The 12,001-nt window shown below is 39.4% G+C and overlaps 1 protein-coding gene across 4 annotated transcripts in view; it reads left to right on the top strand.

Annotated features, from left to right (window-relative positions):
• MCF2L (MCF.2 cell line derived transforming sequence like) overlaps positions 1 to 12,001 on the top strand; it is a 249,336-nt gene that overhangs the window by 218,683 nt on the left and 18,652 nt on the right. For 2 of the 4 annotated variants that reach the window (XM_089693563.1, XM_089693566.1), the window contains 7 exons: positions 641 to 766; positions 4,227 to 4,448; positions 6,246 to 6,338; positions 8,185 to 8,263; positions 8,440 to 8,506; positions 10,832 to 10,947; positions 11,177 to 11,269. In XM_089693563.1, the coding sequence (XP_089549689.1) occupies positions 641 to 766; positions 4,227 to 4,448; positions 6,246 to 6,338; positions 8,185 to 8,263; positions 8,440 to 8,506; positions 10,832 to 10,947; positions 11,177 to 11,269 (796 nt within the window). The remainder of the gene's footprint in view (positions 1 to 640; positions 767 to 4,226; positions 4,449 to 6,245; positions 6,339 to 8,184; positions 8,264 to 8,439; positions 8,507 to 10,831; positions 10,948 to 11,176; positions 11,270 to 12,001) is intronic. The other 2 variants (XM_089693565.1, XM_089693564.1) reach the window with 1 other exon arrangement.

The following is a 12,001-nucleotide window of genomic DNA, read 5'->3' as shown; positions in this document are numbered from 1 at the left end:
TGAGAAATCATTTTGAAAAATATCTCCTGGCATTTCTGGCAGTGGCCATCTTGAGTAAGGGCAGTTAATTTATGTAGCAGCTACTTCCTGGAATCCATCTGTCCTCAGCTCAGACATTGGCTGAGCTGAGAACCCTCCCCTCCTGAAGACTCCTGGGATGTATGACATAATTTGCCTAGCCATGGAAACCAGGCAGTGAATGAAGGAATGCCAAAAAAAAAAAAGTTAAAACAAGCATATATGATATACTTTCCTATCTATTTAATAATACTAGCAGCTTAAGTATTAGAAATAGTTCATGTTGATTGAGAGAGTGAAGTTCTACTTTAAGTATTAAATTGTAACATGTTTCTGAAATGAAAGGTTAACAACCATTTTTAAAGTGTATTTCAAAAACAGATTGCATGCTCATTCTTCTAAGCAAAAAGTCCAGCACAAGAGGTTTGTTAGAAAATATTCTGTCTTATACCGTCTTGCAAATTGGGTGACTTGTTTACAAGGACAGGAATGAAGGTGCAGAAGTGCACCAAGCACTATATTACAGCAAAAATGCCAACCTGATGAGATGAGAGATTTGCACTAAAATAATTTTCTATGATGTGATATATATTCTCAATATAAACCTTTTTTTCTTATTCAGGAGATGCTGAAGTACAGTAAGAACTGTGAAGGGGCTGAAGATCTGCAGGAAGCTTTGGCTTCTATTCTTGGTATACTCAAGGCTGTCAATGACTCAATGCACCAGATAGCCATCACTGGTTATGAGGCAAGTGATTACTTATTACTCATTTGGTACATAAACTTTATAACGTTAAAGGATAAGTTCACCTTTTGAAAAAAAATTAATTGAATGCACATCTTTTTGCAGATAAAATGTGCATTTTTTTTTTAATTTTTTTTTTTTTATTGGGAGCCTGTGAAGCATTGCACTAGTGATCAGCAGATCATGGATACAATGCAGGGCTGTTGCGTAATCTGTCTGCTCATATCTTGTACAGGCAGGCATTTACACACTGACTGGAAGCATCCGTAAACTACCTAGAGCGCTCAGCAGCGCTCTAGAAGTTTATTAATAACTACAAGCTGTCAGACGCAAAAGCCAACAGTAGTTTCCTATTCACAGAACTCTGCGAATAAATGAAGCATCTGGTTAGTCTGAGCCCCACAAGGAGTCCTTTTTTTTTTTTTTTTTTTTTTTTTTTTTTTTCTAAATTGTGACAGCAGGTGTGGGGTGAAAATCCCTTCTTGATGTCACAATGTCACAGCTGTGCAGTAGAATAACATTCTTACAGGATGTCTTCAAGCTGACCTCAATGCACTGTGTAATTGGGCAACTATGGGGGAAATGAGGTTTAATGTTGATAAATGTAAGGTTATGCACTTGGGGGCTAAGAATATGCATACATCATACATACTAGGGGGGTACAACTGGGGGAAGCAATGGTGGAGAAGGATCTGGGAGTTCTGGTAGATCACAAGCTTAATAATGGCATGCAATGCCAAGCTGTGGTTTCTAAAGTGAACAAAATCCTCTCTTCCAGAGAGAGAGATCTCATTTTACCCCTGTACAAATCATTAGTAATACCTCATCTGGAATATGCAGTTCCATTTTGGGCACCAATTCACAAAAAGAACACTGGGGAACTGGCGAAAGTACAGAGAAGGGCAACCAAACTGATAAGAGACATATAGGAGCTCAACTATGAGGAGAGATTAGAGGAACTGAATTTATTCTCTCTTGAGAAGAGGAGATTAAGGGGAGACATGATCAACATGTATAAATACATCAGTGGTTCATATAGTGAACTCTGTGTAGAGTTATTCACCCTGAGGTCATCACAGAGGACAAGGTGCACTCTTTACGTCTGGAGGAAAAGAAATTTAATCTCCAGATACAGAAAGGTTTCTTCACAGTAAGAGCTGTGAAAATGTGGAATAGACTCCCTCAAGAGCTGGTTCTGGCCAGCTCAGTGGATTTCTTCAAAAAAGGTCTGGATTCTTTATTAGATACACAGAATATAACTGGATACTAACATTTATAGGTAAAGTTGATCCAGGGAATATCCGATTGCCTTTCCGGGATCAGGAAGGAAGTTTTTTTCAAGCAGGAGCAAATTGGACCATGCTTTGCTGGGTTTCTTCTGCCTTCCTCTGGATCAACTGTGAGCATAGGATTACAACAATTTTTTTTTTAAATGGCTGAACTGAATGGACTTTTGTCTTTTTTTTTCAGCCAGGCTATGTAACTATGTAGCTTGGACTTGGGGGGGGGGGGGGGGGGGGTGTTTGGCTTCAGCAGTAACCCTGAATACAGATGTAGCATGTTATAAAAGGTGAACGTAGCCTTTAACGTTTCACTGCAGCCTTCTGTAATTTAGGCATAGGTAAAGTGAAGCAATTCCCACCTGGTAACCTATATACATTGTGAGGATTTCAGCAAACTTTATTGCAGATTTCTGCCTGATCATCATCATATCATTTCTGTGAGTGAGAATGGGATGGTCTGTCTTCATTACCACCTGATCAGTATACGTGTTGTAGTAAGAGCACTGGCCATGGACGTAAAGCTGGCAATTCACCATTTTCATCAAATCGGTATTGCAAATATAATCATCAGACGCTAAGCAATTTACCATGCACAAGTATGATATACCACCAGAATTCAGTCAGGATTAACAGGACAGTAAATTGGGAGCTTTAATACAGTTTATTAAAAGACTAATCCAAAACTGGAAAAAAGTCTTCAAAAGTGACCAGAATTTTTTTGCTAAATTAGATTAGGGAAATCTAAACTAACATTTTTGTTTCTTTGCAGTTTCAAAAGAAAAAAAATGGAATTATAAGTTTGATTACTCCACCAAATTGCAACTTATATGGCCAACTTTAGGCTAGGTGTACACAGCTAATTAAATCTCTGTGCTATGGAGAGTTTTAACTACTTGTTGGAAGTCTCTACATGTGCAGAATACTGAGGTTTATCTGAATCCAATGAGATAGCTGTCAACAATCAGATTAAACTCTCAGCTGCAAGGAGATTTGATGGCCAACTCAACCTTTAAGACTGTTACATCATCATTTAGGATGTACCATGGCACCAAACAGCTGTCAGATTTTAAATTGGAACAGCTGTGCATGGCTCTGCCCAGACAGCCTTGCCATTTGTTAAGAGTCCTGTCTGCCACCATAGAAGACGGACTTGTAGTTCTCAATGGAACACAGATGCATTGATCACCCCATTCAGAGTCCATTGACACTTCTGCCAGGTCTCTAAAACAACATATATATGATTCAATTTTCTTTCCTGCAACCACAGGTTGCAGAAAAGAAAATCATTCAATTCCCTCATCAACAAAATCCGTGTTGATGAGGGAATTCCTCCTACAGTGCTATTGTGTTCTGCTGGTGGGGAGCTTTCTCTACTGGCAGAACACAATGATTAATGTTGTCGACTATGGCAGTGCAGTAATTGCATGCACAATATCTGACAGGCTGGTTGTACCGAAGTTGATCGATGCATCGATTTCAGTACAACCAGCCTACCCATAGATGGATTGAATCTCAGCCAGTCCCTGCTGAACCAGCCAAGATTTGATCCATCTATGGTCAGCTTAACTGAAAGCCTATACCTAAGTAGGGACATAGAGCTGGAGGAATAGGCTGCATGAGCCTGGGATTGTACCGGAGATCAGTTGCAATGCTTTGCAGGTTCGGAATAATAATAAATGCACATTCTTTTTCTGCAAATATATTTGTGTTTATTATTTTTCTGTAAAAGAAAATTGATTTATTTGTATAACAATCCAACATGTCAGCACAACAGTGCACCAATCAGCAACACTTTCAAGGGAGAGCAAGCCTTTCTGATTGGTGCATGGTAGTGCTGTCATGTTGGATTAATTTATGGACACAGCTGCTCCTGCACGGAGAGCAGCAATACTTCTGCAGCTAATCCTTAGGATTTGGGGTTGATGCTGGGGAGAAAGAGAAAAGCTCAGTAGTGAATGATACTTGGCAATTTAAGGTTTTTGGAAAAATGTTAAGTTGTGTTTGATTTACATGTTTTTGTCATCTGTCATAGAAAATAGTCACATGTGGGGCAGGATTGAGTCTCTTCTTTCAATCTTCATTTTAGTCAATTTTGTTAATTTACAATCGTATTAATTTAAAAGGTTACACATGTATGCTTTCCTTGGTAAATAATCATCAATACTCAATGTTTATTCCAGGGTAACTTGAATGATCTTGGGAAACTATTGATGCAAGGTTCTTTCAATGTGTGGACTGAGCATAAAAAAGGTCATTCCAAGGTAAAGGACCTAGCAAGGTTTAAACCAATGCAGAGACACTTGTTTCTCCATGAGAAGGCCGTGCTGTTCTGCAAGAAGAGGGAAGAGAATGGGGAGGGCTATGAGAAGGCCCCCTCTTACAGCTTCAAACATTCCTTAAATGTAAGTATGTTTTCACCACACCATTATGACCCTGTAAAGCTACAACACTTCAGATGAGCATGTTAATAGTGGTGATTAAAAAGAGTACCAGGCTATCTTAGTATAGAACTGTTTTAAAATATAAGTATTAATAAATGCTTGTATGTCATTGGCAAATATTTAATTAAGTAGCCTGAAAAATTGTTCTTCTAAGGGGTGCACCCAGATTTTTAGAGTAGCAATATTCTTATTCTTTTCAAAGTGCTAACATAATAGTGACATAGTGATCTAAATAAAGATGTGACTTACTGACCCAGGAGAGAAGACACAGGAGAAAATGTACAGAAACATTAGACACCACAGGCAAGGAAATGGCTGTGGCTTAGGGGAAGCAGATTAGTTAACAGGTGAAGAGCAGTTGGTGTATAGAGTAGGATGATAATCTAATAGGGCCAACAATAGAATTCTAGAGCAGTGTTTCTCAATCTTTTTTCACTCAAGGCACCCTTTAAAATTATGAACAATCTCAAGGCACCCTTTAACATTCTGCACAATCTCAAGGCACCCCATTCTAAAATGTAAAAAAACTATTCTAATAGTTTTACATAATGCAGCAACATCCATATGCATAGGACACCCAAAGAGGTGATTTATTCTTCCAAAGCAAATTTTCCTTGGCAAACTGGTACTGACTAGTATACCAGTGTTTTTCTCCTTTAGTTTCTCTCCCTCACTCAGCTAATGTGACCCCACGTGACCATGTGACCATGATGTCCTCCTTATCAACTAATGTTGTACTTGGTTGTTAGGATACCGGCAGGTTGTAAAAGTGCGCAATGAAAACCTATGGCTTTGTGTAACTAAAAGGTAGGCTTGATCCACCTGCTGTCTTGTATACAATTAATGGGCAGTTTTTAAGCATATTACCAAGGCACTCCTAAAAAGGCCTGGAGGCACCCCAGGGTGCCGGGGCACCCTGGTTGAGAGAGGCTGTTCTAGAACATGGCGGATGCTCTAGAGAAATCTTAGTCATGCATGAGATTACAAGCAATAAATACATTAAAGGGTTGATTTACTAAAGGAAATAGACTGTGCACTGTGCTAGGGCTTTGGCTCCAGAGCTTAGTAAATGAGGAAAAGCTCTGCTGACTTCCATCATCCAATCCTGTGTCGGCAAAAATGCTGTATTATTTTCCTTACATGTGACTGGATATTTGCAAAGTGAAGCTGCACCTCATTTACTAAGCTCTGGAGCAAATGCTCTTGCAGAGTGCAACTGCACTTGCAAAGCGCAGTCTATTTGCCTTTAGTAAATCAACCCCCTAAGTAGGTCAGAGGGGAACATAAGGAACAGTGTGGAAAATATTTCTCTAGGAGATCAGTAATACAGGTAGTGAATGTTTAAAGGCAATTAAAGTAAATTGAAAATTTGTTACCAGGTTGACTGCAAGCGAGCATCCACAACTTTTTAATTGGACAGAACTTGGTCTGGTCATGGGCGATTGAAAGAGTGCTAACGCTTAGACTGTAGCCTATCAGTGTAGCTTTAGTTCTTTATTGTAGTCTGGATTTAGCTATGAACTTTAAAGGATGAATATGTTTAAACACACTGAATTGCAAAAGATTCTTAACAAAAATCTTGTTCACGTTTGCCAAAAAGACATTGTTTAAATGGCAAACAAGTCAAATAAATACTAAATTGAGGTTTATTGTTCTTTATAATGCCAAAGATCTTCTTTAATAATTTTTTTGGAAACCATAACAAATCTCTGCATCTATCTGTCTAGTTACTAAAACATTTTTTTTCTTGTTTGCTAGATGGCAAATGTTGGAATAACTGAGTATGTAAAAGGGGACAGCAAAAAATTTGAAATCTCTTACAATTTAAGAGAAGAAGTTTACATTGTTCAGGTAAGGTTATTTTGCTTTCTGCTGCTAATGCCTCATTATGAACATTAAAGATGAACTGCACTCAGTGATCATGATCCAGAAGTATGACGTTCCATACAATAAATTTGTAGTTCTTTGTCTCTATATCAGACCCATAAAATTCACTGGGGAATCTTTGGTATCTATGCAAATGTAAATATACAACAACCAGGAGAGAGAGGCTAATGTAAAGTGATTGGAATATGGAGTACTGATTCAATTTCTACCATATAGGTAGCTTAAGCACAGTGGCTAAATGGTTAGCACTTCCGCCTGGCAGTAGTAGCGTCGGTGGTTCAAATCCCAGCCATAGCACCCCCTGCCTGGAGTTTGCATGTTCTCCCTGTGCCTGCATGGGTTTCCTCCGGGTACTCCGGGTTCCTTCCCCACTCCAAAGACATGCTGGTAGGTTAATTGGCTCCTGTCTAAATTGGCCCTAGAATATGTATGTATGAATGTGAATTAGAGACCTTAGATTGTACGCCCCTTGAGGGTTAGGGACTGATGTGAATGTACAATATGTTTGTAAAGCACTGCATAAATGAATGGCTCTATAGAAGTACCTGAAATAAATAAGTAAAAAGTACTTTTTAAGTATTGAATTTGATGCTGGTGAAAAACGTGATGATTTGTTCAACCTGTTGTGTTAAGGAAGATAATGTAGACTATATGAGCTGCTTCAGCACTAAATATTGATTTAGTAGATTCCTAAAATCATTGTGCTTTTAACTGCTTTACATCTGCAATCTGTAAATGAGTGTTCTCAGGCACAGCTCCCCACACTGTTGGGAAATGACACTATAGTACAGCTGTGAATAAGTGGTGTGCACCTGTGCATGCTCCTAGTCCTGATACTAAGCTGTCAATGACAGGCACAGTTCTCAGGCTAAAGATATGGAATCAATCAGCATGCTTCTCAAACATGTGGACCACCATGACAGCCAATCATGGTGATCGCTAGCATATTGTTTACAAACATATGCCTGCAAATTGCACTGGTTAAAGAGATACACAGTTATACTGTTTAGAATTACTGTGTAGAAAAAATATGTTGTTTTATAAACTGTTGTGTATAAAATAATCACCTGGATAGGAAAGAACAGACAGCAATAAAAACAATTTTTGAAAGTTTGAATCCTTACCCATGCAAATTAAAACTATATTTTTATTTATGTCTTTGTCACGGTTGGAGAACTTTCTCATCACTTTCTGTCCTAACAGGTGATGATGGAATTCTTTATAGAGAGATGGCAATAACAATTTGACAAAGACTGTAGCCCTCTTAATTTTTGAGAATTAAAATTGAGGCGCCACACCACTAAGAGGTCCAGATGCAAATTAATTCTATTGAAGGTCAGGGGTACATTTTGGACTGTACCCCTGACTTTTAATGGAACATTGTTGTATCTGGACCTCTTAGCAGTCATGTGGCACTTCAGTTTCAATTATCGTTACATTACACTACAAGCCAAAGAGACTCTGGGGTGCCTGCCCAGAAACCCGATCATTTACACCAACATAAATACTTTAAGTTAACAATTCCAGTAAGATAACCCAGTGGGTCCAGAGCTATCTTTCCACTTTCCTCAACTTGCTTTAAGTTTGAGACCATATTGCATTTAGTATGGAAGTATGCAATAAGTGCTAATGTTATTGGGCAGGAGTTTGTGTACCAAGGATTGTTATATAACTTTATGTATACAGTATATTTAGTCTAGGTTTAATAAGTTACCATATGCCATGTGCAAGACTTTAGAGAACGCTCTTTGGAAGGTGCATTTAAGTGAGTCTGTCTTCTAATTCTACCATATGTCAATATCTCCGACAGGCTCAAACACCTGAAATTAAAGCTACCTGGGTAAATGAAATTAGAAAGGTGTTGACCAGCCAGCTACAAGCATGCATAGGTAAATTCCTCCTTTTTTTTCTGCTTGCCTTTTCCAACTTGTTTGCTTCATATAGCTCAGATATATTTTATTAAGATCTCCAATCTAATGTTAATTGCATTTACTTTAGTCTAGCTTTTATTACATAAAGCATATTTTACTTGGTTGATATAAAGGTGTGTTTGGTGTGTTTTCAGAAGCCAGCCAGCACAAATCAGTTGAGCAGACCAAGAGTTCTCCACTACCAACTCAGTCTAGCACCAGGTGAGCAAGGAACACATCATCAACAATGTCCATACTCCTTTTACCACAGCTAGGGCACTTCATTCCAATTTGTTGAGCCTTTTGGAGGCGATTAGGTATTTATACTGCTAAATATTTTGCATCTTTTCAAGCTAAATAGATGCCTGGGAATCAAAAAAATGCTAATGTTAGATGAATACTATTAAGCATGTGACAACTGAAAAAATCAATGCTTAAGTTTCCCAGTGCACCTTTCAAGAAGGTATGTGTACCTTTTATGTGTATGATAAGACAACACCTTTGAATTCTATTTAGTTTGGCATGATGCTACATCAACTTATGCTGAATGTAATCTCCCAACTCCCTCATTTGACAGCATCTTTGGTAAATTGTAGCAAAAGTAAAGCAAGTTAAAATATAGCTAATTTGGAACAGGCATGACTATTTAAGGGCCCAATTTGGCAGTGCATTAAAACACACACATTCTTTTTGCATTAATTCTATTCATTTTAAATGGACGCCAACACACTCCAGTGTGTCCATACAGAATCAGACATGTCCCTTTTTTGTAATGCAACACAAGACCATATCCTATGCGTTGCCCTGCATTGTAGAGTGCAATGACACAGGTGCATTGGGGTGCCATCAGGGGCATTTTATTAAAACAATGGGTCTGTGTGCAAGATCATAAGTTGGGCTCCATTGATTGAACAATGCAGTGTGCTTAGTGCTCCTCAGTGAAGAGTGGGTATGGTAATCATTGTGCCAGGAGTTTTGCTAGAATTGTTAAACACCTGGGTCAACTTTGGGCATACCAAGTAGAAGAATAATGCAGTGGGTGTGGCTAAATTTCATTTAACAGTGGGAGGGGCCTAGGGACATGATTAAGTCTGTCCCCCAGTACAATCCCCCCAAGTGAGTCAGAGTGACCTAGGTGGAATATACTGGAGGGCAGGTTGACCCCCAGTACAATCCCTACAATAGTTGACTTTTCAGCTTTGCAATGGTTGTGCAAATGTTTATCAAATCACTCTTTTACTAAAAATACAATAAAATCTTTATTAGCACACATAAACACAACATAACCTACAAATTCCTTTTAAATGCCTACTAAGGCCTAGTTCACATCAGGCATACTAAAGTGTACACTCGTGTGAAGGCCATGCTTATGCACACGGGTGCACAGGTGTTACATACATCCCTGTGCAGGCAGTCCCATTAATATCAATTGAGACTCAGCAGTTGCATGGACACAGTTGCTGCTCCCAATCTGACATTCATATGGGTGTGGGTACACAGCCCCAAATGCAGCTGGTATGAGTTCAGGGACATGCGCCCGTACCCACACAGATGTCAAATTGAGAGCAGCATCTGTGTCCATGCAGATGCTGCTTCCCTATTGACTTCAGTGGGATTGCGTGCACGATGATGTACAGTGCCTTGTAGGTAAATACGGCCTTGCATAGAATCCTAATTCCCTTTCACTGCAGATGAATGAATAGAAGTCTTTGCACAGAGGTCTCATTTATCCTCAAACTGAAGCATATTTACTTGGTTTCAGAGATGAATTAACACATGAGGTACCAGTACCGATCACTCACTGTGTTCATTCAGAAATGGACCGGTAAATGTGACAGGTTTACCAGCCCCACCTCCCCTCTATCCTGAACACTGCACAGATCTCTTGCCTCAGCATCAGCTGCTAACAGCCAGCAGCTCTGCATGAAGGGGACCTCCCCTCTATCCTGAACACTGCACAGATCTCCTGCCTCAGCATCAGCTGCTAACAGCCAGCAGCTCTGCATGAAGGGGACCCAGAGGATCGGTGAGGAACGGGGTCATTGCATGGGGGGTCGGCGTGTTGGGAGGAACTATTTGCAGAGTTAAATGCCCCTGTGGCTCCCCTTCAGCACCTGAAGCTAGCAGAAAGAGGAGGAAAAGACAGCAGATGCAGGGGAGTTACAGAGGATTAATGGGGTTATCGGCCGTGCTTTTGGGGGATCAATATGCAGTGTGTGACAGAGCACAGTGAGTCCTTCCCTACACCTGCACACTGGATGATATGCCACTGGGTGCCATTTAAAATACATGGCATCATATCGCACCAACTCATTACTGTGACAAAAGTAGAGCTTATCCCTTATGGTAGACATGCTTCTGCATAAAAAGGTATCAGGGGAAAAAAAATGTTTACAGCTATGTGGCCTCCTCCTATGTTGCCTATTGGTATGGTAACTGAGCATATTGTGTCAATCATCTATATAATTATTTGTTGGTATGTGTTTTACAGATTATATTTTGACATGAGGTCTGAGGCAAGTTTTTCTCACTAATCTTTGATTTCAGTCCTCTGAGAAGTAAATCGGGAAAGGCTAAAAAGCTGGAAGAAAGAAAAACTGAACCCTTATTAAGTCCTGAATCTACTCTAGTGACATTACCAAAGTACCTTGAGAAAAGTAAAGGTAAGTTGAATATTTTATAATCTGTGCTTTGAGGATCCTACCATTTAGGAAAAGTAGGGAAGTGACAGTTTTTAGGTGGAAAGTGCCAGTATGTCACTGCATATACAAATGGACCTGCTATCTTCCTAGCTGTGCTGGTGCTTCTTGTATTCTTCCTTCTTTGCTGTATGCATGTATGTGTTCCACACAGGTCTATTTCTTTTGTCTTCTGTGTCTTTCTTGTTTCTAGATGGCACAGTTACTAGCCCTACCTCAGAATCTTCTGCAGTTTCAAAAAAGCGCTTCACTTTGCAGGGTTTTCCTAACCTCAAAACTCAGAAAGGTAACCTAACACCTGCCAGATACTTTGCACTAACCGTACTCTCTTCCACTTTCTCTCCTCTGCGTTTTCTTTAACTTCAGACATCAATACATAGCATACACAAGATTGGCCAAAAGTGTATATAGCACTTCATGGAGTATGCATAAGTGTGTTTTCAGCTATGGTGAAAATATGGGTGGCCATAGACCGGTGGAGAAGAGTTGAGAGATATAACTTCTCTGATCTTATCCTGTGCTTTTTGCTGGACTCTCATAATCTTTTTTTACCAGATTCGGGTGACCTATAGATATTGAAATAAAAAGCAATTCCCTTTTCTTTGGAAGACAGGGAAAGATAATATACTGTAATCAGAGATTTTTCAACATGATAGGGAACTATCTCCAGTAATGCTCCTACATGAATAGTCAGGTTTGCTATGACAACCACCCTTGCAATTGATACCAAAGCAATAACCCTGTTATGATATTTCAGTCTTTGTTACTTGTCACTCAATGTACAGTTTGCACATACAGAACACTGTTATATGAAGTAAACAATAGTTGCCCAAAGCAAAAAATCCAATTCCAGCGTGGAAAGAGGAAACTTATTTGCTTTGGGCAAAACAAACTGTGAATAGGCCATGTAATGTTTGGCCAGTTATCTAGTGTGTGATGGACAACGTGCTGGAGTTTTCCATTGTGACTCCACTTTTTACAAAATTTAAGTCCATAAGTCAGGTTTATTCACCTCCTA

This window comes from Staurois parvus, unplaced genomic scaffold (genome assembly GCF_062004578.1).
Source record: "Staurois parvus isolate SC_StPar_1 unplaced genomic scaffold, SC_StPar_1.0 ptg000634l, whole genome shotgun sequence".
Classification (NCBI taxonomy): Eukaryota; Metazoa; Chordata; class Amphibia; order Anura; family Ranidae; genus Staurois; species Staurois parvus.
Note: the sequence above shows the minus strand (reverse complement) of the source record. Positions and strands in the feature narration are given on the sequence as shown.